Consider the following 21,967-nt stretch of genomic DNA (forward strand, 5'->3'; position numbering starts at 1 on the left):
AAGTCATTAAAGATCATCCAATTGACACGCGATGACGTGGGGCGAATCAACCCCGGATTTTTCTTCGCGCCCCTCCATCGATGATCACTAAAACCCGATTACAATTCATTCCTACTATTTGCCAGACGTTTCTGTCAACAAACACATGATAACCGCAGCCACCGCTTCTGGAGAACTTTTCCTTTCTTCTCTCCCTAGACTCCCGCTTCCAACAACCACTAGATAAAATCCCAGCGCGACTACCAGAAGCGATCGAAATCATGTCGCAACGGCAGCAACAACGAAGCGCTCCAGCGCCCTCACAAACACAAACTGAAACTCCATCACAAACGCCAGAGACGAGAGAACAGGCCCCCCAGATTCTGCGACTTCGCGGTGCGCATGCTTCCAATGGACGATCTGTGCAGTGGGCAGAGGATGTAGTAGACAACGAAGGTCTGGGACGTAAGAGTTCAAAAGGTGAGTGATATGAATCATGGCTCGTAAGGATCACATGCTAATACATATGCAATAGTGTGTTGTATTTACCATAAACCCAAGGCGGTTGATGAGTCCAGCGACGAATCATCTTCAGATTCAGACTCCGATTCCGACTCTGATCGCGACGGCGCACAACCAGCAGGCGGTAAGCGCCAGAGTTGCGGGCATGGACACGGACATAACCATGGACGAGGCCGCAGAAATGGAAAGGGAAAAGAGAAGAGAGCGCCAAGTCCGAATGCATACGAGAAAGTTCCTAAGCCGAAACCGAAGGATGCGCCGTCAGAAACCAAGTCATAGAGTAATGAGGGTGGCGGATCGTCGGATAAGAAGGATACAGCACTATGAGCACGAACCATGAGATGAGAATAGATCTATGAATGAAGTATTAGATGGTTAGAAGGTTCTCGCGAAGATACAAGAGAGTATGGGAAAGAAGCACATGGGCCAGCATGCAAGGTCTGGGGCCATGTTTTATATAAAGGGTTATCATTCACATTTCCTATTCAATTTTTTAATTTTTTTTGGCTTGCTTGATGCTGAAAGTCTTCATTACTCTGCACCTTCAATATCCTTCTTTCCGCTTTCAACCACAAAGTATCTTCCTGCTGTCTTACTCGCTGTACTCAAAGCATCCCACTTCTCCGCATCGGAGTCAACCTTTTCCCTCACTCTCCTCGCGCGCTGATAATGGCCTATGCGAACCTCCTTGCCCAGCGCCTCTTGTAGATCTGCAAGCCCGATTGTCACCTCCTGTCGGGCTTCTGATGTCTCATCTCGGATCGCCCTTAGAGGCTCAACACCCGTTGTGTCGACCTTCTGCACGGCCCGGACGAATTGCAGCTGGCTTTGGAGAGTGTTGATCATAGCTTCCTCATCGATTGGTGAGGTGGGGATTGGTAGGGCTGAGAGGCGGAGGAGATGGTGTAGCTGTGAAGGCGTGATCTTTTCTGCAGGTGCTGAAGATGGCGAGGAGGGTAGAAGACTGCGAACGGACCAGGTAGGCTTCTCGAGGATCGAAGCGGCAGCTGATGGTTTGGTGGTGATTGATCGAGTTGCGCCTTTGCTTGAGTTTATAGCGATGCTGCGCCGGAGGGCGAGACGACAATGGGCACAAATTGACATTATAACTGGCTTTCTTCAGTTTCTGTTGTTCTTATTCCGTATATTCTCGAGAAGTGATCTCTGCGTGTGGTGGCTGATCGTCAACTTGTTTAATGGTCAATTTGAAATATCGTCCATCATGGAATCTTCAATCTCGAATTGCCCGTAGCGGGACGCTATCTGACGGGAGGTGTTACAGCAGCCTGTGACCCACTAAACTGTGGCTCAGGCGACCCCGTCGTCATAGCTCAGCCGCCAACCACGCCGCAACACCAGTCGACATCTTTACTTACAACCATCAGTCAGCTCTTGATAACTTCAACGTGGCTCTTTTTCTCCTTCTATTTTTCATTCCAACTTTTACTTGATACCCCCTTACACGAAACCTCACAATCATGGCGCAAGACCCTCGAGCTCTCCTCCAGAAGGTTCCGCAACCCCTCCCCCGCCTTGATCTTGGTCATGGCCATTAGCGACAATCAATCTTGTGCTGACGCATCGTAACTTCCAGGCTCAGAAGCAGCTTCAAAGCGCCGGCGGCGGCTTCAGCTTCTTTGGTGGACGAGAGGACAAGTACCAAGAAGCCGCCGATCTCTTCACCCAGGCCGCCAATGCCTTCAAGATGCAACAACAGAGTATGCCTTTTACCGCTTTGTCTCGGCATCCACTCTGAAACAGCAGCTGACACTATGCGATTATAGACCTCGAGGCCGGAAAGGCTTTCGAACAGGCTGCGCAAGTTCAGACCGATAAGCTCAAGGAGCCCGATGATGCTGCCAACACTCTCGTCGACGCCTTCAAGGCCTACCGCAAGGACGATCCCCAGGCTGCCGCCCGATGCTTGAACATTGCTGTCGATCGATACTGCGCCAAGGGTAACTTCCGCCGCGCAGCTTCTCACAAGGAGAACCTTGGTGAGCTGTACGAGGTGGATCTTGGCGATGCGAAGAGCGCGATTGAAAGCTACGAACTCGCTGCCACTTGGTACGAGGGCGATAACGCAGCTGCGTAAGTCAAATACTATGCTTCTGATCGTTCATGAAACTGACCAAAAAAAAAACAGTCTTGCCAACAAGCTGTGGTTGAAGGTCGCCGACGTGGCTGCCCTTGAGGGCGACTACTACAAGGCCATCGAGAAGTACGAGAAGGTGGCTGAGCAATCAATCAACAACAACCTCATGAAGTACAGCGTCAAGGACTACCTTCTCAAGGCAGGCATCTGTCACCTCGCCAGTGGCGATCTTGTCGCTGCCCAGCGCGCCCTCGAGAAGTACCGCGATATGGACCCATCATTTGGTGCCCAACGAGAGCACCAGCTTCTATGTGACTTGTGCGAAGCTATCGAGGCCAAGAGTCAAGACCAGTTCACCGACAGGCTGTACCAATTCGACCAGATTAGCAAGTTGGATAAGTGGAAGACGACGATCTTGGTTCGTGTGAAGAACCAGATTGAGGAGGCTGATGATGAGTTTGCGTAAAAGAATGGCCGAGGGCGATGTGAACACCGATACGAGAATGACTTGTGCATAGCAAAGACGGATTAAGTTAGGATATGTCAAATGTTATGGGCGCCAACAAGAGTTTGGGGCTCTGCTGTTGACAACACAATACGGTCGAAAGGATGGGGAGGCAAAGATGAGATATCCGCGTTTCTGCTTATTAGGGTTTTGAAGTGATCAAGCCAGGCATAGAATCAACATAACTATCACGAATATGATATTCAGGACACAAACATGCACGGAGGTACACAATTTGTATGGAGACATTCTTCATCATAAAATGCCTTTCAAGTTTTCCAGCCTGTAATAGAAACAGATGCTGGTCAGTGAATGGTTCAACTAGGTTGGTACAAGATGCCTTGGATGTTCTTATTGTAGACTCATATAAGTTAGTAGATTCGTTCCTGTCTAAGGTACATCAGATTCCTTCACAACCTTGACTCGACAAAGGGAGTTTACTTGGCAACTCCATCAATCCTTTCTGCAAATCCAAAGGCATCCAAAAGTAACGCTTATGGAGGATCAGGGCTACTGCATCTTAGGATTGCCACTTATCCGACTTGGTAGCCTTTGTAGCACAAGTCTTGGGGACAGTGTATGTGCGGTTGGGGTCCTTCTCCCAGGTGACAGAGCCGTCCTTCTTCACGTTGATATACTTGTACTGAATGTCTTGTCCTGCCTTGAGGGAGATGGTCGCCTTCCAGACAGGGTTAGAAGAGGTGTAGTCAGAAGCGCTCAGGGGAACGGCCTTGGAGGTGTCCCAGTTACCAAGTGCAGGGATGTTGCCAACAATCTTAATAGTCTCGCCGAAGTTTGTGGTAACAGTCTCAACAAATGTGACAGCAACTGAAGTTGCGACAGCACAAGAAGTAGGTGAGCTGGTGGGCTCGGTGCCTGTAGGAGATGGAACACCACCCTTGGGTGTCTGCGAGGCTGGGAACGATGTAGCAGTTGCAAGCGAGTATGAGCCAACAACAGTATTAGTTCCACACTGTTGAGGAACAGCAGCTGCGCCACTCGCCCAAGAAGGAGGGATAATACCGGCTCGGCGATCAGCAGCAGAGAGGAAAGCGGCATATGACCAGGTCAGGTCAGTAGCAGAAAGGGGACTTCCGTTGTTCTTGTCAAATTGCTCTGCCAATGCGCCGTTGTCGCCGACATATTTCTGAACGATGCTCACATATCCATCAGCATATTTGGAAACTGCGTCGGTGATGCTCTTGAAGGTTGTAGAGTCGCTAGCGTAGGTGCCAGTGGAAATACCGGAGACAAGATCTTTGAAGAACGAGAGTGAAACGTCGTTGACAGTGATGGACCCCTTCTGCTTCCAGACGTAGAGAGCATCGTAGAGCTGTTCGGCGGCGGCAAGGGTAGCAAGATACCAGGGGTTTCCGTTATAGTAGACATCTTCAACATATCTTCCAACAGCCACGGCACTTCCTTGGGAGATGCCCTTGTTGATGTTCCATGAGCGGAAAGAGTCGGTTACAGCCTTGTGGTTGGCAAGAGCCTTGTCACTGCATGGTTGGAAAGTAGCGGCATCACAGCTCAGTGTAGGGTCAAAGTTGTGAATGGAAGTGAGGATACTGTTTGCATCTTTGCCAGTGCGTCCGTCGTTGACATTGACTGGGAAATTTTATGAGTAACTTGCATCCAGGTGAAGACAAGATACTTACTGTTGGAGTCGACGTATTTCCCGGAGGGGATCCAGTAAGACTGCAAGAAGCAGAGAGCCTGGGGAGCAATAGCGGCGTAGTTGTCTCCTGACTTGCCAAGCTTCTTAGCTAGAGCCGCACCTTCAATGAGGGCTGCGACATGCTGGTCAGTATATGGGTCAAAGTGGCAATGTAGTGTAGTGACGAACCTCGATACTGAGAGGCAGTAGTGAAGAATGAACTTCCCCTGACCTCTTCCCACAAGTCAAATCCAGTTTGGTTCCTATTGATAGTCAGAAATTGTTTCGAGGGTTAACGGCATCTGCATTTACCAGTATTGAGCTACGTAGTTAAGATCGTTGCGGACAACAGGCCAGATAATGTCAGAGGCGGTAGATGTATAGCCATTTTCTATCAACCAGTTGGCATAAGTGATAATAGCAGTAGCTCTAAGAGCTGGGCCATCTCGCTGAGGTCGACCTTTGCATGGAAGTGTTAGTCATCAGTTTCATCTAGGGGTCAAGGGGCTGCATTTTCATATGCGTATGGATACTCACCCCAACCGCCAGTGAAAGGACTCAGATCAACCTCGTACTTGGCTTCTCCCAAGCCAGAACCGTCAGAGAGAGAGCCAGAAGGGTTAGAAACTCCCTGCAGCTTGGCTTGAGAGGCAATGTACTGTTGAATCTTCTTCTGCAAGCCAGCGTCGTACTGGTTGATGAACCTGTCTATGACATATTTAAAGACAAGAGCAGCATCTCTAGTCCAAGTGAAGAAATCTGTTGTTTATCAGTAAGTCTTTCAAGTTACCTCGGTCCGAAATCATCTGATTGTTTGGACTTACAGTCTGGGTCCTCGGTGTCTGGAGAAGCAATAACCACGCCAGATGCAACACCCTGTGAGTTACAGCCATCAGAGCCAATATTGCACAGGAGCTGCTCGATAGCAATCGAACTCTCAGACTTGACGAAGGAGTCGAGAGAAGATTGTCTCTCCTGCAAAGCTGGTCGGCCAAGAACGCCCTGTAGGGCGACTGAGCCGAGGAGAAGCGCGGAGGAAACAAAGTACATGATAGGCTGTATCAAGGAAGCAGTAGAGTTAAGTGAGAGTGATGAGACTGGATCGACAGCATTGTAGAGATCCATCGTCGATATTTTATAGAGAACCGGCATGCCGTCTAGATTACTGCAAAAGTTTTTTTGGTGTCGATCGTATACAGGGTATAATTTCTAGATGCCCAATATGGAAGTACGGAAGTTGAAGCCCTCGTGAAGAACGGATGTAGGCCTTTGGGGGATAGTGCGGTGTGGTTCAAAGGGCCGAATAATTAGAATGAGGCCGAGTTGGTTTCTAGTAGTTTCATGCAGTTCAATGATGGTGGTGTTGTTATTGTTGTTCAAAGGGTCGTTGACATCACCTCAACTAGGGAGACTTGATAGTTGTAGTTGGTTCTATACAAACCTATTGATCAGCCAAGTGATTTCAACGGTCTTTATGAAGAAACCATTAAATTTTCTTCAGCTGGAGAGTTTCGTAACTACGTAGGTAGATATGTGGTATACGTGAGCAGCAGGTGACTACCGGCTCTTGTGACGCCTTCTCCAATTTCACGATCAGTTCAAACACTACTAAGACTACCAGGTTCTCCAATACGCAAACAAGAATGTGGGGTAAAGAACCTCTATGACTACCTGCAATAGGTAGGAGGTTTCAAAGAGCTGCTCACGGATAGGTACGGATAGGTGGTAGGTAACTAGATGTAGTCACCTACTGTACCTGGTAAAACATCCATTCCTAGGCCAATAGCATATGTATTTTTTTGTTTCACATGCCAGCCGAGCCTTGGTTACCTCAGTGTTCGCTTTGGCCCTCTATACTAAGGTAATCCTACGGTTCGTGCCGTGTCTACACGTTCTTCCCCACACTATCTTATGGCGCGATGTTCTTTCATATCTTCAACCCCAGATTGCATCCAAGACTATCACCAAATCCCCAGACTGCATGCATCGGCAGTGGACGGATAAAGTGCATGTGGCTTAAAGCGCCGAGTAGAATCCGAGCCTTATGCACGGAAGCTGTGTGTGCTCTGCATGCAAGTTGTCCTCGGTTATCGGCTGTTGTATCATGCCATCTTACCTTGCTACAACATCGCCCATCACGTAAGCCTCCGACCTACCCTGTGGTCGCAATATTGGATGAGGCTTGTGACGAGACCTGACGTATCCGTATATCGACGAACGAAACCCCAGGCGCCGTTATATGATCTAGTCGAATCTTGGCATCAAATCCGAAGACGGGCCGTAGATCTTGAAATATGATACTATGTCACAAGCTCGGAAGAGGGTAGGATCACATTCCCCAGATACAGACTGAAGGCCGATGGCAGACAGAATGAAGCCTCAATATCAAACATGTGCACGAGATACCCTGTTTGAACCTTGCATCATATGAATTTTAACGATCAAGGTTAAGACTTCATTGACACTCGTTGCTCGGCAACCTGTTGAAGACCCGCCAAAAAGTTTTCGACAGCCCTTCAGGCACGTTGCGACAAGTGGAATTACAGACATACAGAGACAAAGACTTCACGCAATATGATAGAATATTAAGATATGTAGGTGAGCCATGGTTTTCCCCAACCTCACCAGCCGACGGCCTCGGAAAAGGGGGGTGGAATATAGCGTCTCGCTGCAACAACCCCTTCACTCAAGCTGCTCCGAAGAGCAGCGAATGAAGCGGCTGAAGAGCTGTTACTCTTGGACCTGTCGATAGGAAAATTGACACCATAACAAGTTGATGGCTCCTTATAAGTTATCGAGCTGCAAAGCAATCAACCCTAACTCCGGAGAGCAGAGGATCGCTAGGCACAGATCCGTGTTTGCTTAAAGAGAAAAGAAAAAAGAATTTCGGGCGGCCATCGCAAGATTTAAATAGACGATTTTTTCTGCCAGAAAAGTGGATTATGTAAGCCGGCCTCACTGCGGAATTACTCGTCACGTCGCGTCGCGCTGAAGGTGGTCTGTGCTCGCCAGCCTCAGGATTAGAGACAGAAATAAGTGGTCTAAAGCCTGGTCTGAAATGGAGGATAGCGACCAGAGTGATTCGTCTCTTATGCTTTCAACGGCCAAGTCTTCTAGTACTGTTTGAAATACGGGTCAATGGGAAGAACCAACTGGTATTTATTTCAAAAGTCAAATTACTTCATCTCTTATGCTCTCAACTGTCGAAGTTTTTGATACTCTGTTGCGGCCATCATGGGACTTTGTAGGTAGTAGCTATTAGACTAAAACCTACTTGTGATTGGCTGCAGTCATCGAAAAGATGGGGGATATGCTATAATCACGTGACTGTATGTGCACCGAACTCGTCGCAGGTATGTCCACCCTCATGATGCCTACCAAAAAGTAACCTTTGCGTTATCATCAACATTCTCTACCCGCCAAGATGGACGCCGCAACGATAGAAGAGACGAATCGAATCCGTATCTCCCTGGGCATGAAGCCACTGCCCGTTCCGGGAGCAGATAATTCCACTCAAAATGAATCTATGTACGCCGATGGCGATGCGCCTAGCACCCTCGAGAGTCGCCAGGCGCAGGCCTACGATAACTACAACAAAGTAATGGAAGCCGAAAAGGCCAAGAAGAAGCGCGAAGAGAAAGCGGCAGCAGTTCGAAAAGCGCGAGAGCAGGCGCAACGCAATGCAGTACTGGAAGGCAAGGGCTTTGGAGAGGCTGAAGAAGGTGGTGATCTCAGCGCGAAAGACTGGCTTATCGGCCAGAAAAAGCGACAGAAGAACATTGCCAAAGTCAGAAAGCTAGAGGAAGAGCTCGCCGCTGCCGAGGCCGAAGCTGCTGCAGCGGTTCAGTATACCTCCAAGGACCTTGCGGGCATCAAAGTTGGACACGACACCTCGGGCTTCCTCGACGGCGACGAACAGATTCTCACCCTTAAGGACACAACTATTGACGAGAATGAGGTTGAAGGCGACGAGCTGGAGAACTTGGACATGCGAGAGGCGGAGAAGCTCGCCGACAGACTCGACAACAAGAAAAAGAAGCCAGGCTACAACCCTCTAGATGACGACGAGTCAGGCGAACGTGGTATTCTGTCGCACTATGATGAGGAGATTGACGGCAAAAAGTCCAAGAAGTTTACGCTTGATACAAGTGGCGTCATCGCGGAGCTTTCGGATATCTTGGACAAACCAGTTGACAAGACAAAAAGCGGACAGAATGTCAGTCTGGATGATATCGTTGGTAAGCAGGCACTGTACACTTTGCCAGACGACTCGACACTAATTATTCAACGTACAGGTGATGCCCCTATTTCTTCAGACTACATTGATCCTTCACAAATCAAAGTCAAGAAGCCCAAGAAGAAGAAGAATAAGAAGGGCACCAGACAAAAGCCTACTGATGACGATGATCTTTTTGCTGTCGAAACCACGCCTGCAGATGATTCCATGGATATCGACTCAAAGGATGCGACCGCGAAGAAGCGAAAAGCAGTCGACGATACTTTTGTGGACGACGATGATCTTCAAGCAACACTAGCAATTCAACGAAAGAACGCCTTGAAGAAACGAAAGAGGACTCGCCCTGAAGATATCGCCAAGCTTCTCAAAGAAGACGAGAACGGAACAGAAACGGTAGAGCAAGAGGGAGGACTTGTTCTCGACGAAGTTTCGGAATTCGTTGCCGGATTAAGCAAGCCCGGCGATGATGAAGAGCGCAAGCCCAGAAGACCAAAGACTGTGTCAAAGTCACCAGAACCCGACGAGGATCACCCCATGGACGGTGATGCTCATGCAGCTGAAGGGGAGGCTCCTCAGACTTCGGCTATCGAGGAAACGGAGGAGACAGGTGTCGGTGAGGAAGAGAAGGCTGTCGGAGGTGGCATGGGTGCTACTTTGTCACTGCTAAGAGAGCGCGGTCTTGTGAAGGAAGCAAAAGGTGACGAAGAGCACAACAATCTACGCAACCGAGAAGACTTCCTTACCAAGAAACGCATCTTGGAGGAGGAACTGGATGACCAGGCCCGCCGCCAGCGTGAGCGTGATCGCGCAAGTGGAAAGCTTGATAGGATGTCGCAACGCGAACGTGAAGAGTACGCCCGCCAACAGAACACCTGGCGTGATCAGCAGCAGTCTAAGCGCTTGGCAGAGCTGTACTCATCCGGATACAAGCCCAACGTCGAGCTCAAGTACACCGATGACCATGGGCGTGCCCTCGACACCAAGGAGGCATTCAAACATCTCAGCCACCAATTCCACGGCAAGGGAAGCGGCAAGGGCAAGACAGAGAAGCGCCTCAAGAAGATCGAGGACGAGAAGCGACGCGAATCACAGAGCATGTTTGACGCAAGTCAGTCTGCCGGTATGAGCCTGGCAGCCCAGCAACAACTCAAGAAGCGAAAGGAGGCTGGTGTACGACTCGCATAATTCACTTTTTATCACAGGATGCTTTTTATGGAAGGATACGAATAGTAATACCGGCAATGGACAATTCAGATCACGAAAAGGTGCTTTTACCCTTAATGTGCTCATTTCAATTTTATTTCCTGCTGACACTGTGAAAGATCTAGATCTAAGTATGTTGTATGCTATGCGACTAACTATACTTAGTATCTTATACTCTGCCCGTCTCCGATCATCATTCTCTTGTGGCAGTCTTTATTGACTCGAACCTGAGAGCATGAGCTGGGTTTCGAGTGAAGCCCAAATCACCTCATATCCATTCCTGGATTGTGTAGAGCTGTTTGTTCTCAATGGCAATCTCTTCCCAAACGGCATCCATTTCCTTCAACGTCTGGTCTATCTCTTCCTTGAGGGCCTCGACCGTCTCATTAAGGGCTGGGGCCGACTCTGGTTTCTTAGTTGACTTGACTGGCCTGAGATTCAAGGCTTTGGGGGTCAGGGTGTCGGTGGTGTTGCCATTGTCGGTTTTGACAGTGCTGTTCTCCGTAGAGTTTTGAGAAGGCATGGTGATTGTGAAGTTTCTAGAGTGAAGTTAGTGTAATTTCGTAGCCGTGGAAGCTTACTTGAGGATTGTTTTTGGCTTGTGCTGGATCTGCAAGCTGTGTGCGATTTGGAATGAAGTTGATGAGTAGTTATTGAAGCTGGCACGTTCCGTACTCTTATACTGCGTTGGTGGTCCTCCATGCTCATTGATATTTCATGCATGAGGTGAGGAGTCACGCTGAACACGATGGTCTTCCTTTGTTTGAGATGCTCAGTCTTCATGCTTTGCCTCTTTGTACGCACTGTTCGACTAGAACAACTCATGAACTGGTCGTAATACAGGGCGCTGTTCACAAAAATATCCCCTTTGCATCATTACACACAGTTCAAACTAGTGTTGTTCTCAAGTAATAATGAAGAGAAATCAATTTCATGTATCTTGGGTCTTCGTTTTTAAGGAATAATAGTGATGGTGTGCGCCTCAAGAACCCGAGTTGTCCATACTAGTAGAAAAACCCCTAACTCCAAACATTTCTGTACCAATGTATTTCCAATCCAATCGTCTATAGGCCGACCTTGGCCCCAATACCTTGACCCCTGTAGTGAAGTGTTTCAGTCCAGCTGCCCAGCCTCACAGTGACGTTGGCTATGGCATCTAACTTAAGTGAGCCGCCTAATGCTTCTTTGAGCTTGCCATAGCCCACGCGGCTAGGAGACCACTCTACAGGGAGGCGTGGAGTCTGGGAACGTCCAGGTGTTGCTGGGAACGGCTCGTCGTGTATAATCTGGCCGATGGGTTCTGTGTGGTTGTAAAGAGCAGTGGCGTTGATGTGTTCTATGTATAAAGTGTTGTATAATAGAGGTGAAAGGAGTGTAAAACTGGCTGTCGACGAAAAGAGGTGGAAGGTGGCGTCTGCAATAAAGCGTGGCTTCTCACCCTCGTGCCCGTCCTCGCCAGGGACCGTTATTCGCGGCGCGGGAAGAGTGATGTTAATCTTCGACAAAGCTTTGCCTATAATAGGAACGTTTGGGATGCTCTTCTTGTGCGTTCGTGCTGTCAAAGTTGTGTTCTCACCAGATACGTAGTCTGAAAGGAGTTTGCGGCCTATCTCATGTGCCTTCTTGCCACCGAACTGCAAAGGGTCCCACGTCGCATGAACAGGCAGATTTGTGTTCTTTCCGAGATTAAAGGTCACATTTCTTGATATAGCTTCGCCGAGAAGCCTCCCGTCATGAAGAATATGCACGCTGAGGTAGGGAATAGTAGCTGCATAGGGTGTAGGGTTTGTGAGGTTGACAAGGGCTCTCATCTGGATACTTGTCTCTGTCGTTTCTAGAACCTCGATCTCGCTGACCTGAGGGTTGAGTTTACCGAGCGCATTACCGGGAAATCCTTGAGTCAAGTCAGCATTGGTCCTCAGCATGGTTGTTAGGCGTGTTATGAAAATACTTCAATGTGTAGACAAGGATTGTTTATCCTCATGGGGGATGCTAGAGATTACCACAGCGATGACGGACCGTTTACTGGAATCTTGCCCTCTGCGGGAACCTTCTTTACCGTCAAGATGCCAAGGACAGTTTTGACCTTGACATCAACTTCAGCCTTAATGTCGAGTGTAAGGTCGCCGCCGCCAAATAGTAGCTTTTGCATGACCTCGCTGAAGACATCACCATCTGTGATGGTTAAAGGAACATCGACCAGTCGAGATGTGATGTTGAGCAGAGTCTCGTTGTTCTCCTTGTCATGAACCCGTGTTGAGTTGGCATCCTGCCAGTGTTGCAGGTTCAACTCGCCCATCTTACGTTTCTTGTAGAACAGATCAGCGTTTGCACGGATCTTGTCTACACCCAGATTCACATTCAGCTCAGGTGGGAGAGCTGCAAGTACTTGTGCAGTACCCGAAACCCGAGGCTCGCCATCAGGATCGTTAACGTCGGCGAAAGGGTCGGGTAGCTTGAAATCGACGTCGCTCAGGGAGAAATTGCGAATCAAACTATCAAAAGACCGTCCAGGGAAGTCAACAGGAACCGTGATGCTTTCAAGGATATCTGAAATCCACTCCGGAGTGTTCGTGTCGTTGAGCTTCTTTCCTCTCACAAAGACCTTGGCATCTTCACCATGCAGATAACGATCCATAAAGTTGTCCAAGGGAGATGACTCAGAGTGAGGGCATGCTTTGATTAGAGATTCTGGGATATCACGAATGGTTCCCTTGGCGTCAGCTCTAACATCCGACTTGGCATCAACGTCAATGGGGTCCGTGACAGCTTCTGCAACACTGATAGACGGTAATGTTGAGTCGCAGTTGGGCACCAAAACCTCGAAACCAAGAGTCGGTACTTGGAACGATACTGGGTAGTCGTTGTGGGCTTTCAGGGATACGTCGGCCTCGATGACTTCTCGTCCGTGGCCATCTACCGGGCGATCGTGAAGATCCATGCGTTCAATGTTGTATTCAGGCATGTTCGGGATCTCATTGGCTATAACTGTGTCAGTCGGGTTCTGGATAGATATAAATGCTTGCTCTAATTAAAGTAGTGATTTCTTTCCTAGAAATAAGGAGGCAAAGGAGCGGTAGAGAGATTGACCTTCGAAAACCATAGATTCTGCCACATCATGAGACCCAAGTGGGAAAACTCCCGACTGGAGGTGAACCTTGGTCTTGCCCACCACCTTCAACTTGTTCAAATTTCCATCCAACCAATCATTCGCGATCTTGCGAATGTGTTCGGCATCGCCAGGATTGACCTCTGCCACGAAGTCCAGTTCGTTGGTGTGGCCATTAACAATGTCAACCACCAGTGGAGGAATAACAGCAGTGCCAGCGAGAGCATCAGCATAGTCGGGTAGGTAAACGTTCACGGTCGTCTCTTTGGTCTCTAGTTTCCGCATGATACCGGTCACTGCCTTCCCGATGCGGCGAGAGTTCTTGTCGTCGACCCGCGATCCATCAAGATAAACCTTTGCACGGATACGCGCTCGGATGCCGTCGCTAGTGATATTTTCGATAGACAGGTTGGTGGGTTCAACGACCGCAGCTTTCTCGGCGTACTCCTTGACGGCTGGGGGGACGAGAAAGCCGAGGACTATGATGAGAATGACGATGATGCCAAGGATGACCATGGCAATGATGGAAGGCCATCTCCAGGCCGATCTAGTGCCAGTACTCTTGTTGCGTCTTGGCCAGAAACTCCAGCCCCGTGACGGAGTTTGAGATGAGGTCTCGGCTTCTCCATCATGTTCCGCAGCATCAGCGTGATGGTCGTCATCGGTGCGGCCCAGAAGAGGCGATGACTCGGTAGGGTCCCCTTCCTCACGCGTCGGCGAGACGAGAGGCTCGGTTTCGTCTGTTGGCATTGTAGGATTATGGAATAGTGAACACCGACTAATAGATATCCAACGCGCGCATCAGGCGCAGGGAGTTTGAGGATGTTTCGCAACTACGAAGGGAGATATCAGGTTGAGAATCGTCGTTGTTATTTATCAGGGCGCCTTAAAGGTCAGGTTGATGTAAGAATCAAGAGGAAATAATGCAAGTTAAGGTTGGGCAAGCGACTCGTCATCGACGGGGCAAGTCAGTCACCTTCACAGGGTTTAATTAGGCGCGAGATTGATAAGGATGTAGCGGGGTGAGTTTTGATTGGTCCGTGTCCTTCTAATCCAGGAACCAAGGCTCCTCCACTGACCTGGTGAGACCTGGGGATTGAGATTGGGGTCTCGGGCGACGTCATTTTTCCATTAAACTAACATGCCTGACTCTCAACTATCGTACCTCTGGTAGTTAGGTAGACACAAAGGATGAAAGTTATGGAGTTCTTCCTGATGGGAAGTTTGTCAATCATCCGTATTTTCAATCAATATCTCTAGTAATAATGACCTATCGGATCCTTTGTCCATATCGCTTAGGTGTCTTGTGTACTGAGCCAGGAATAGATGCAGAGTGATTACCAAAACAACAGTCGTTATGTTTCTGGGAAGCTGTTTATTAATTCATACGACAGTGATCGGCTTTTTGGGGTTATGGTTGTAGCAACATGGGTCCATTACCAAAGTCAAAAGTCATGCGCTCTTTCATATATCGCTCTACGACAGAGTTCAACATTGAATACGTCGAAACCATAATAGTACCTATCTTATCAGGGGTTTCAGAAGAATTGTCCTCTAAGGCTTAGGCTACAGAAATAAAGTAGTCTAATTGCTAGTCTAAGCTCGCATAGAATGACTAATTATTTCGTCTCTTATGCTCCCCAGGGCCATTTCTTCTGATCCCAAGGCAAGTGAACATACCTAGGTTAGTAGGTATCCGTACTCATTATCTATTATCTTAGCGTGAGTCGCTGTGTGAGGGCTCTGTGGACCAACAGGGAGATCACCATTGCAAATTCAGAGGCCGGTAACGGCTTCTACTAAGAGAAGGATCCGCATTGATAACGCAAGGATTTGAAGGTTTGCAGTCATTGATTATTTCCAGTCATCAAATTCAATGTCAGTCACAGACTCGAGATATATGTATTTTTGATGTGAGCAATACCAAATACATTCAACCACAGGTTCAACACCTTTGTTAGGTACCTATGATGTAGAAAGTCCCGAGACCGGCCAAGTAAGAAGAAAGAAAGTGGAGCACTGACTCTTTCCGCTTCTGATGTAGAGGCGGCTGGGCGGGAACGAGCCGCCTATTGTAGTAGGTATGGACCTTAGCAGTCAGATCCCCAGTTCTACGACATCGTCCAATAGTGAGTGACTCTTCATCCGCCGACTCATCTTGACCTATTTTAGCTGTTGATTGAAACAAAAACTTCATTCTCCAGCAATTAATCTCCCAAACAACTCAATTGTAAGCTTCTCAACTCATACGAGATCATACAGCTTCTCATTGACATAAACAGCACGCACACAGTTCACAATGAAGACTTCGGCTTTCCGAATCGCTCAAGGAGCCGCTGCAGGCCTTCAAAAGCGAGCCTATACTCAGGCTACTACCCCAAGGCATCTTATGACCATTGCTGATCTCACTCCTACTGAGTTTGCGAACCTCGTTCGTGATGCCAACACTCGAAAAATCGCTGTCAAGGGCGGGGCTCCTGCTAGCTACTTGAATGCTGGTCTTGCTGGCAAAGCCGTAGCTATGATGTTCAGCAAGCGCAGCACTCGTACCCGAGTTTCTACTGAAGCCGCTGTGACAATGCTTGGTGGCCACCCCATGTTCCTTGGCAAGGATGACATCCAGCTGGGTGTAAGTCTTCAACTCGTCGTATAGTCAACAACTCTTCTAATATGTTCAAAGGTGAACGAATCTCTCTATGATACCTCAAAAGTCATCTCTTCCATGACTTCCTGCATGGTTGCCCGAGTCGGACGTCACTCTGATGTCGCTGATCTGGCTAAGCACTCAAGTGTCCCTGTTATCAATGCTCTGTCTGACGACTTCCATCCTCTCCAAACCATTGCCGACTTCCTCACGCTCCACGAGACTTACCCCTCGACAAGCGCAAAAGGAGCTACTCTAGGCCTCAATGGCCTCAAGGTTGCCTGGGTTGGCGATGCCAACAACGTTCTTTTCGATCTGGCCATTGGCTGCGTTAAGATGGGTGTCGATATCTCAGTCGCTGCTCCTGAGGGATACGAAATCCCGGATGCTATGAGGCAGCTCATCATCTCCGCCGGCGACGGGGTTTCCTCCCCTGGCAAGCTCATTGAGACTAATGTCCCTGAGGAGGCTGTCAAGGATGCCGATGTTCTTGTCACCGATACATGGGTTTCGATGGGCCAGGAAGCTGACACCCAGAAGCGCCTCAGGGACTTTGCTGGCTTTCAAATTTCTGACGATCTTGCTAAGCGAGGAGGCGCTAAGGCTGATTGGAAGTTCATGCACTGCTTGCCTCGACACCCTGAGGAGGTTACCGATGAGGTATTCTACAGCCCTCGATCTCTGGTTTTCCCCGAAGCCGAGAACCGCCTTTGGGCTGCTGTTTGTAAGTATCCACGCCAATCATCTTGAAGACATATCACTAATATCATTTAGCCGCCCTCGAGGGCTTTGTTGTCAACAAGGGTAAGTTCTAAGGATAAATAAAATGTAAGGCAGAGATGCATCTGGTATTATTCGATTGCAGCACGGGATGAAGACGGAGCATTGGCGTATGTGTAAAAAATAGTCATTGGAATTATATCAACTAAACCAGATCCTTTCCTTAAAAACGCCATTGGGCTAAGCCTCTAACTGAAGGTATCTGATTTAACCGGGAGGGAGCTGGCTGGCATCAACAACCTCGTCCGCCTCCATGGTGAGGGCCTCCTGGTTGACCTCAGTCAGAGGAGATCGGGGCAGAGCCATCAAACCTGTGCGGGCAGACTCGAGGATGCCGAAGGGGGCCACAAGCTTGAGGAACGAATCGATACGGGACTGCTTAGCGGAACTGAAGTGAGAAGTTAGTATTGTACATTTCGCGTAAGGGATGAGGGAGGCAACATACACTTCGACGATGCAGCTGCTAGTGCTAATATCCAGAACTTTGCCGCCGAATTGATGAGCAAAGTAAGTAATGGACTTAAGATGCTCGTGCTTGTGTCGGAGAGCTTGGCTGACAGCAAGCTTGCTGGGGTGGAAGTCCTTGGCGGTATCGGAGAGGCTGCGCTCAATGGCCTCATGAGCGTAGTCGACCTCGGACTCGCCGGCAGCAATCTCACGGTGGTGGTGAAGAAGCTCCTCGAAGTACTCAGGTCCAAGGATGTTGATCTTGGCAAGAAGAAGCTCACGCTGGACGAGAGCGGCGTTGGTGTAGTCAAGGACGGCCCAGACAGGGACCAGATCCTCAAGCTGTCGGCGAGCCTGCTCAACAACTCCGTCCTGGCCAGTGAGGACAATGGTCATGCGGGAGAGATCATCAACCTCGGTGTTACACACGACCAGGGAGTCAATGTTGAAACCGCGAGCAGCCAAGATACCAGAGACGCGGGACAAAACACCGGGCTCGTTCTGAACAAGACAGTTGAGAATGTGTCGCTTGGGGGGAGCGGTAGAGGGAACGGGGGTCTCGTAGAGAATGTTGGAGACGGCGGACTGGGCGGACCAGGCAGGCGGGTTGTCGCTCACGGGCAGAGGAGCAGAACGGCGGCGAATGGCCTTGTAGGCGAGGGCAGAGGTCGAGGAGGAGCTATATCGCACAGCGGCGACACCCCTCGCGGGGGCAGCCCAGCGAAGGGGTGCAGTCAACGACCGTAGAGATGCCATCTTGCAGAGACAGGAGAACGATAGAGGGTTCTCTGGCCAAAACAAGAAGCTTCTCGTTACGGTAAAATAGCAATTGGTTTGGGCGTTTAGGTAAGATGAAGGTGACTCAAGTCAGTAAGAGAGAGCTCGAGGGGAGATGCCGAAAAAATCAATGGGCCACCGATAGGCCGGTGACCGGAGGCTACGAGGAGACGGGGGGTAGGTATTTTGCGGGGGCGCGGATCAGCTCGGCAGGGGTCCGCTGTAAGTTCGGAGTTGGTCAACACTGCCCGGGAAGGCACACCTATAAACGTAGGGTAGGTAGGTAGGTATGCAGGGCATAGCAGATCAATTTGCTAATACGGTGGGTATAGAGTACACATGGTAGCTATGAGTTAATGGTTAGTAGATAGTAGTTATTGATTTGATTGTGTCCTGCTAGGTGAAGTTGATAAAACAGGTGGGTTTCCTAAGTTTATCTCTGTGTATGGTCGGTAGGTACCTAGGTAGCATAATTGAAATGAAAACCATTATTTGAAATCACTGGATCATTATGTTAGAACCCAGACCATAGGCATTGATTTCACATGAAAGAATGAAATACTTTTAACTCTTGTTTTTGCTATACACTTACATATACCTATTCCAAGACCTGACAAAACATGTCCTTTGATTAATATGGAAACGCAATGGTGTCGCTGCCGCGCACAGATAACCCCAACAATTGATTCCCCAGATCCATCCATCCTGAACCCATGCAAGCTAAGCCACACTAATACAATTGCCCAATGAAATACGCCCTATCATTTGTGAATAACTTACCTACGGGTTGGGATCTAATAGCTAAACTGCATAAGCCTCCTCTAAGTATTTGATCAATTGCTCCTAAGACTACCTAATTCCTATGTACGGTTGTCTAAGAGCACCATTTGCAGTCAACTTGCCCCACATCTAGATACTGCTAGTAATCGCCGGTCTCGGGTACAGTACTGGAGAGCTCATGTACCTATCCTAGGTCATGCGCCACATGTGGCGCAAGAAGCTCCTGTACCTACCAGGGACGTGCGTATGGTCTGCATGAGGTTTGTCCAGCCTTTCTTTCCATCGACGATCAATATTCAACTCCACTTCAACACATGCGCATTTTGGTTGCTGTTTTTTTTCCCCTACGACAGGCATAGATTAGATCGCATGGCACAGTGACGATCTAGCAACCAACAGTGCACTTCCAGCTCAACACTTGACGTCCGACGTGTAGTCTTCGACCAGCTTCCCAAATTTCTGTCAAATTTCGCATCTCGCCTGTTATGGATGAATCCGAACGCCGGACGGTGAAGCGCTCGCGCTTCGACCAAACCGAACCAGAACCTAAGAGGACATCGCGATTCGACCGCCGTTCTCGCTCTCCTCCGTCGCGTCGCTCTGAATCTGGTAGAGACCGCAGCCCTATCACGAAAGACGCAACTCCAGAGGCAAAGAAATCTCCAACTGATGCCGCCGCTGCCGCCGGTATGTGTTTTTGTTTACTTTTGGCGCCGTCTTACAGACAGACCTTGCGCCAACTCTAACTTCCAACGACAACCACTGACAACGCTGGTAGCTGCTGCCGCTGCTCGAATCAATGCTTCCCTCCAAGCTCGCAAAGGTATTCAACACGTCGATGTTCCTCCCATCAGGTCTGCCGACACCGAATCCCCACCACCGCGACCAACTTCGACACCCCAAACTTCGAACAAGATCGCCCCTCCGCTCGATAGCGAGATGTATGTTGCAGATGGCGACTACATTCAGGATATTGAAGTCAATGACTTGAGGAACCGTTACCTTCTCACCAAGGGGGCAACACAAAAGATGGTAAATACTCTTAACTTCAATCCAGAAGTCTTATTTCGGATTGTCTTTTGCACTTGGATCGAGAACATCATGCTTACGGCTTGATAGCTCGCTTCAAGACCCCTTTCGTTGCTCCTGCTGACTCCCGCTTGATTAGATCAAAGATGAAACCGGTGCTGGTACGCAATTCCTTTTAATGCTTTAGTAGGATGCAATATTGACTTAGCAAGATATTACCACCCGCGGCAATTACTATCCTAACAAGACAATGGCCACGGCCGGTGTAAGCAAAACAATGTGTTCGACTGATGGCTGTTCTAACCGCCCATAGAAACCTCCACTGTACCTCCACATCACGAGTACCAGCAAGTCTGGTCTAGAGGCCGCTGTCGCCAAAATCAACGAGCTTATCCAGCAGGAGCTCCCTCAGCTTGTAGACGAGAGACGTTTCCGCCGCCGAGACCAGGAGCAGGTTGAACGTGACGAGTTTGGAAGAGTAAGGGTTCTATAACTTAGTATAAAGTGAATGCTGACAACTTGCTTGTAGCGCAAATGGCCCGAGGAGAAAATTCCGATAAGCCTAGAGCCTGTACACGGTTTCAACTTGCGCGCTCAGGTCGTCGGGCATGGTGGTGCTTATGTGAAGCACATCCAGCAAGAGACTGGCTGCCGTGTGCAGATCAAGGGCCGGGGATCTGGCTACCTGGAGGCGGCTACCAACCATGAGAGCGATGAGGACATGTTTCTTCACGTCGCGTAGGTTCAACCCTTTTCACTGCAAGGGACCCTGATCTAACATGTTTACAGTGGACCTGACGCCAACATGGTTGAGAAGGCAAAGGAGCTTTGTGAGGATTTGATCGCCAACGTCAAGCAACAATACGAAGAATTCAAGAGTCGCCCACCTCGCTATGGCGGCGGTGATCGCTACGGTGGTGACCGTTACGGAGGCGATCGGTACAACGGTGGCGGCGACCGTAACCATTCCAACAGTGGTTCTCATGGTGGTTCCCATGGTTCTTACGGCGGCTCTCACGGCGGATATGGTGGTTATGGAGCTAACGCAGGCGGTGCCTCTAACAGTCCAGCGCCTGCTGGTGTGAACAGTCCAACTAATGCTGCTGATTACGCTGCCCAGTACGCACAGTATTATGGTGGCGCGGACCCTTATGCTGCCTATGGCGGTTATGCTAAGTCAGTATCCTCAGACATGTCCACCATTTCATACTAACCTGGACACAGCTATGTCGCTATGTATCAGCAGTACTACGGTGCTCAGGCTCAGGCTCAGGCTCAGGCACCTGGCGCTTCTGGTGCCCCTGGGCAATCAGCATCACCACCCCCTCCACCTCCAAGTGAAGCGGCTCCTCCGCCTCCACCCAGCTCGGCGCCCCCGCCTCCTCCGCCTTCTGGACCTCCACCTGGAACTGGAGGAAGCTATGGATCGGTATGTATTATTGAGGCTGAGGGAGTCACTTCTCGCTCTGCAGTATTCTCAATGCCCCCAGATTTGTGCTAACATGTCACAGGTCCCTCCCCCACCAGGACTTTAATATGCACTTCACCAATATGATGAGCATCTATGCTCACGGACAGAAAATGAAAGAAAAAGTCAGTCGTTAGAGATGGATATCATTGGCTCTGTACGTGAACGCTCCAGTTTGCATTGCGGAAAGAAGGGTGTTGATTCAGGTCCCATATACGATTTCGCGCTGTTGAGTAGGAACCCACATCGACCATCTTTGCATGGAAACGAGAAATAGCAGTTCTGCTTTCCAGTAGGTCGCAAAATTGTTTTTTGTTAGAAATGACTAGATTGCAGGTCGAAGAACAAGTACAATGGCTGTGAACAAGGTGATGCTATCTAAGATACATTTGTTATCTGACTGAAATACCTAGGGACAGGTCAATGACATTCGCTCGTAATTCATGTAAACAATAACATGGAGAGGTAAGCTAGATCTGTAAATAATGTCATTACGAGAAGCTACATACTCGGAGAACTCGTATGTAGTTCGGCATTGGCCATTGCCTACCTACCTACAATACTTAAGGTATTGGTGAGGGGCCCGTCGGTCGCCTTATCGATAAGGCCCGTCTCTTTGTCGCATCTCCAGATTAGTTCACTCTGCCACTTCCATTAATCACCTATACAAAACCTTGAACACGCGCAAACGTCGCATTCGCTATATATACCCATGAGTGCTTTGCTTGAAACATG

The 21,967-nt window shown here is 49.1% G+C and overlaps 9 protein-coding genes across 9 annotated transcripts; 5 read left to right on the forward strand and 4 right to left on the reverse strand.

The window, feature by feature from the left end:
• The first annotated feature begins 47 nt into the window (after window positions 1–47).
• Window positions 48–979, forward strand: B0J16DRAFT_58577 (phosphatase inhibitor-domain-containing protein). The gene is made up of 2 exons (XM_046134103.1): window positions 48–459; window positions 515–979. Exons 1-2 carry the CDS (start codon window positions 261–263, stop codon window positions 778–780), a joined length of 465 nt encoding a protein of 154 aa, XP_045986256.1. The 5' UTR covers window positions 48–260; the 3' UTR covers window positions 781–979.
• Window positions 980–1,032: 53 nt separating this feature from the next.
• B0J16DRAFT_380241 (uncharacterized protein) lies at window positions 1,033–1,605 on the reverse strand (the record flags this gene model as incomplete). The annotated part of the gene is made up of 1 exon (XM_046131057.1): window positions 1,033–1,605. One exon carries the CDS (start codon window positions 1,603–1,605, stop codon window positions 1,033–1,035), a length of 573 nt encoding a protein of 190 aa, XP_045986257.1.
• A 235-nt stretch (window positions 1,606–1,840) lies between these two features.
• On the forward strand, window positions 1,841–3,404 carry B0J16DRAFT_332877 (soluble NSF attachment protein). Its single transcript, XM_046126762.1, has 3 exons — window positions 1,841–2,219; window positions 2,286–2,592; window positions 2,648–3,404. Exons 1-3 carry the CDS (start codon window positions 2,207–2,209, stop codon window positions 3,060–3,062), a joined length of 735 nt encoding a protein of 244 aa, XP_045986258.1. The 5' UTR covers window positions 1,841–2,206; the 3' UTR covers window positions 3,063–3,404.
• Window positions 3,202–5,808, reverse strand: B0J16DRAFT_394405 (putative glucoamylase GMY1; the record flags this gene model as incomplete). The annotated part of the gene is made up of 6 exons (XM_046132127.1): window positions 3,202–4,709; window positions 4,760–4,879; window positions 4,948–5,021; window positions 5,071–5,218; window positions 5,296–5,517; window positions 5,583–5,808. The coding sequence occupies 6 exons, from the start codon at window positions 5,806–5,808 to the stop codon at window positions 3,622–3,624; spliced, it is 1,878 nt and encodes a 625-aa protein (XP_045986259.1). The 3' UTR covers window positions 3,202–3,621.
• A 2,339-nt stretch (window positions 5,809–8,147) lies between these two features.
• Window positions 8,148–10,335, forward strand: B0J16DRAFT_58631 (SART-1 protein). Its single transcript, XM_046134104.1, has 3 exons — window positions 8,148–8,996; window positions 9,054–10,260; window positions 10,318–10,335. Exons 1-2 carry the CDS (start codon window positions 8,183–8,185, stop codon window positions 10,178–10,180), a joined length of 1,941 nt encoding a protein of 646 aa, XP_045986260.1. The 5' UTR covers window positions 8,148–8,182; the 3' UTR covers window positions 10,181–10,260; window positions 10,318–10,335.
• A 765-nt stretch (window positions 10,336–11,100) lies between these two features.
• Window positions 11,101–14,254, reverse strand: B0J16DRAFT_332887 (uncharacterized protein). Its single transcript, XM_046126763.1, has 3 exons — window positions 13,289–14,254; window positions 12,218–13,180; window positions 11,101–12,092 (listed from the first exon to the last, which is right to left on the reverse strand). Exons 1-3 carry the CDS (start codon window positions 14,055–14,057, stop codon window positions 11,263–11,265), a joined length of 2,562 nt encoding a protein of 853 aa, XP_045986261.1. The 5' UTR covers window positions 14,058–14,254; the 3' UTR covers window positions 11,101–11,262.
• Window positions 14,255–15,375: 1,121 nt separating this feature from the next.
• B0J16DRAFT_58660 (Aspartate/ornithine carbamoyltransferase) lies at window positions 15,376–16,852 on the forward strand. The gene is made up of 3 exons (XM_046134105.1): window positions 15,376–15,936; window positions 15,988–16,675; window positions 16,726–16,852. The coding sequence occupies exons 1-3, from the start codon at window positions 15,607–15,609 to the stop codon at window positions 16,764–16,766; spliced, it is 1,059 nt and encodes a 352-aa protein (XP_045986262.1). The 5' UTR covers window positions 15,376–15,606; the 3' UTR covers window positions 16,767–16,852.
• Window positions 16,853–16,938: 86 nt separating this feature from the next.
• B0J16DRAFT_261976 (small subunit of acetolactate synthase-domain-containing protein) lies at window positions 16,939–17,934 on the reverse strand (the record flags this gene model as incomplete). Its single annotated transcript, XM_046123289.1, has 2 exons — window positions 16,939–17,119; window positions 17,177–17,934. 2 exons carry the CDS (start codon window positions 17,932–17,934, stop codon window positions 16,939–16,941), a joined length of 939 nt encoding a protein of 312 aa, XP_045986263.1.
• A 1,286-nt stretch (window positions 17,935–19,220) lies between these two features.
• B0J16DRAFT_316044 (KH domain protein) lies at window positions 19,221–21,299 on the forward strand (the record flags this gene model as incomplete). Its single annotated transcript, XM_046125289.1, has 9 exons — window positions 19,221–19,422; window positions 19,514–19,767; window positions 19,904–19,925; window positions 19,977–20,029; window positions 20,078–20,242; window positions 20,294–20,502; window positions 20,554–20,940; window positions 20,989–21,193; window positions 21,276–21,299. The coding sequence occupies 9 exons, from the start codon at window positions 19,221–19,223 to the stop codon at window positions 21,297–21,299; spliced, it is 1,521 nt and encodes a 506-aa protein (XP_045986264.1).
• Between the last annotated feature and the right edge of the window lie 668 nt (window positions 21,300–21,967).

Source organism: Fusarium flagelliforme, assembly GCF_020744385.1.
Source record: "Fusarium flagelliforme strain FIESC 12 MPI-CAGE-AA-0113 chromosome Unknown B0J16scaffold_2, whole genome shotgun sequence".
In the NCBI taxonomy this organism is placed as follows: Eukaryota; Fungi; Ascomycota; class Sordariomycetes; order Hypocreales; family Nectriaceae; genus Fusarium; species Fusarium flagelliforme.

Bases quoted from the DNA above. Each gene is read 5' to 3' on its own strand.
- B0J16DRAFT_332887 (XM_046126763.1), bottom strand. From the start codon at position 14,057: ATGCCAACAGACGAAACCGAGCCTCTCGTCTCGCCGACGCGTGAGGAA. The intron at 13,181-13,288 runs GTCAATCTCTCT...ACACAGTTATAG, and splicing joins AGAATCTATGGTTTTCGAAG to CCAATGAGATCCCGAACATG. The intron at 12,093-12,217 runs GTCCGTCATCGC...ACTTGACTCAAG, and splicing joins GGGCAAGATTCCAGTAAACG to GATTTCCCGGTAATGCGCTC.
- B0J16DRAFT_58631 (XM_046134104.1), top strand. From the start codon at position 8,183: ATGGACGCCGCAACGATAGAAGAGACGAATCGAATCCGTATCTCCCTG. The intron at 8,997-9,053 runs GTAAGCAGGCAC...TTCAACGTACAG, and splicing joins CAGTCTGGATGATATCGTTG to GTGATGCCCCTATTTCTTCA.
- B0J16DRAFT_332877 (XM_046126762.1), top strand. The intron at 2,593-2,647 runs GTAAGTCAAATA...AAAAAAAAACAG, and splicing joins GAGGGCGATAACGCAGCTGC to TCTTGCCAACAAGCTGTGGT.
- B0J16DRAFT_58660 (XM_046134105.1), top strand. From the start codon at position 15,607: ATGAAGACTTCGGCTTTCCGAATCGCTCAAGGAGCCGCTGCAGGCCTT. The intron at 15,937-15,987 runs GTAAGTCTTCAA...ATATGTTCAAAG, and splicing joins AGGATGACATCCAGCTGGGT to GTGAACGAATCTCTCTATGA. The intron at 16,676-16,725 runs GTAAGTATCCAC...AATATCATTTAG, and splicing joins CCGCCTTTGGGCTGCTGTTT to CCGCCCTCGAGGGCTTTGTT.
- B0J16DRAFT_58577 (XM_046134103.1), top strand. From the start codon at position 261: ATGTCGCAACGGCAGCAACAACGAAGCGCTCCAGCGCCCTCACAAACA. The intron at 460-514 runs GTGAGTGATATG...CATATGCAATAG, and splicing joins GGGACGTAAGAGTTCAAAAG to TGTGTTGTATTTACCATAAA.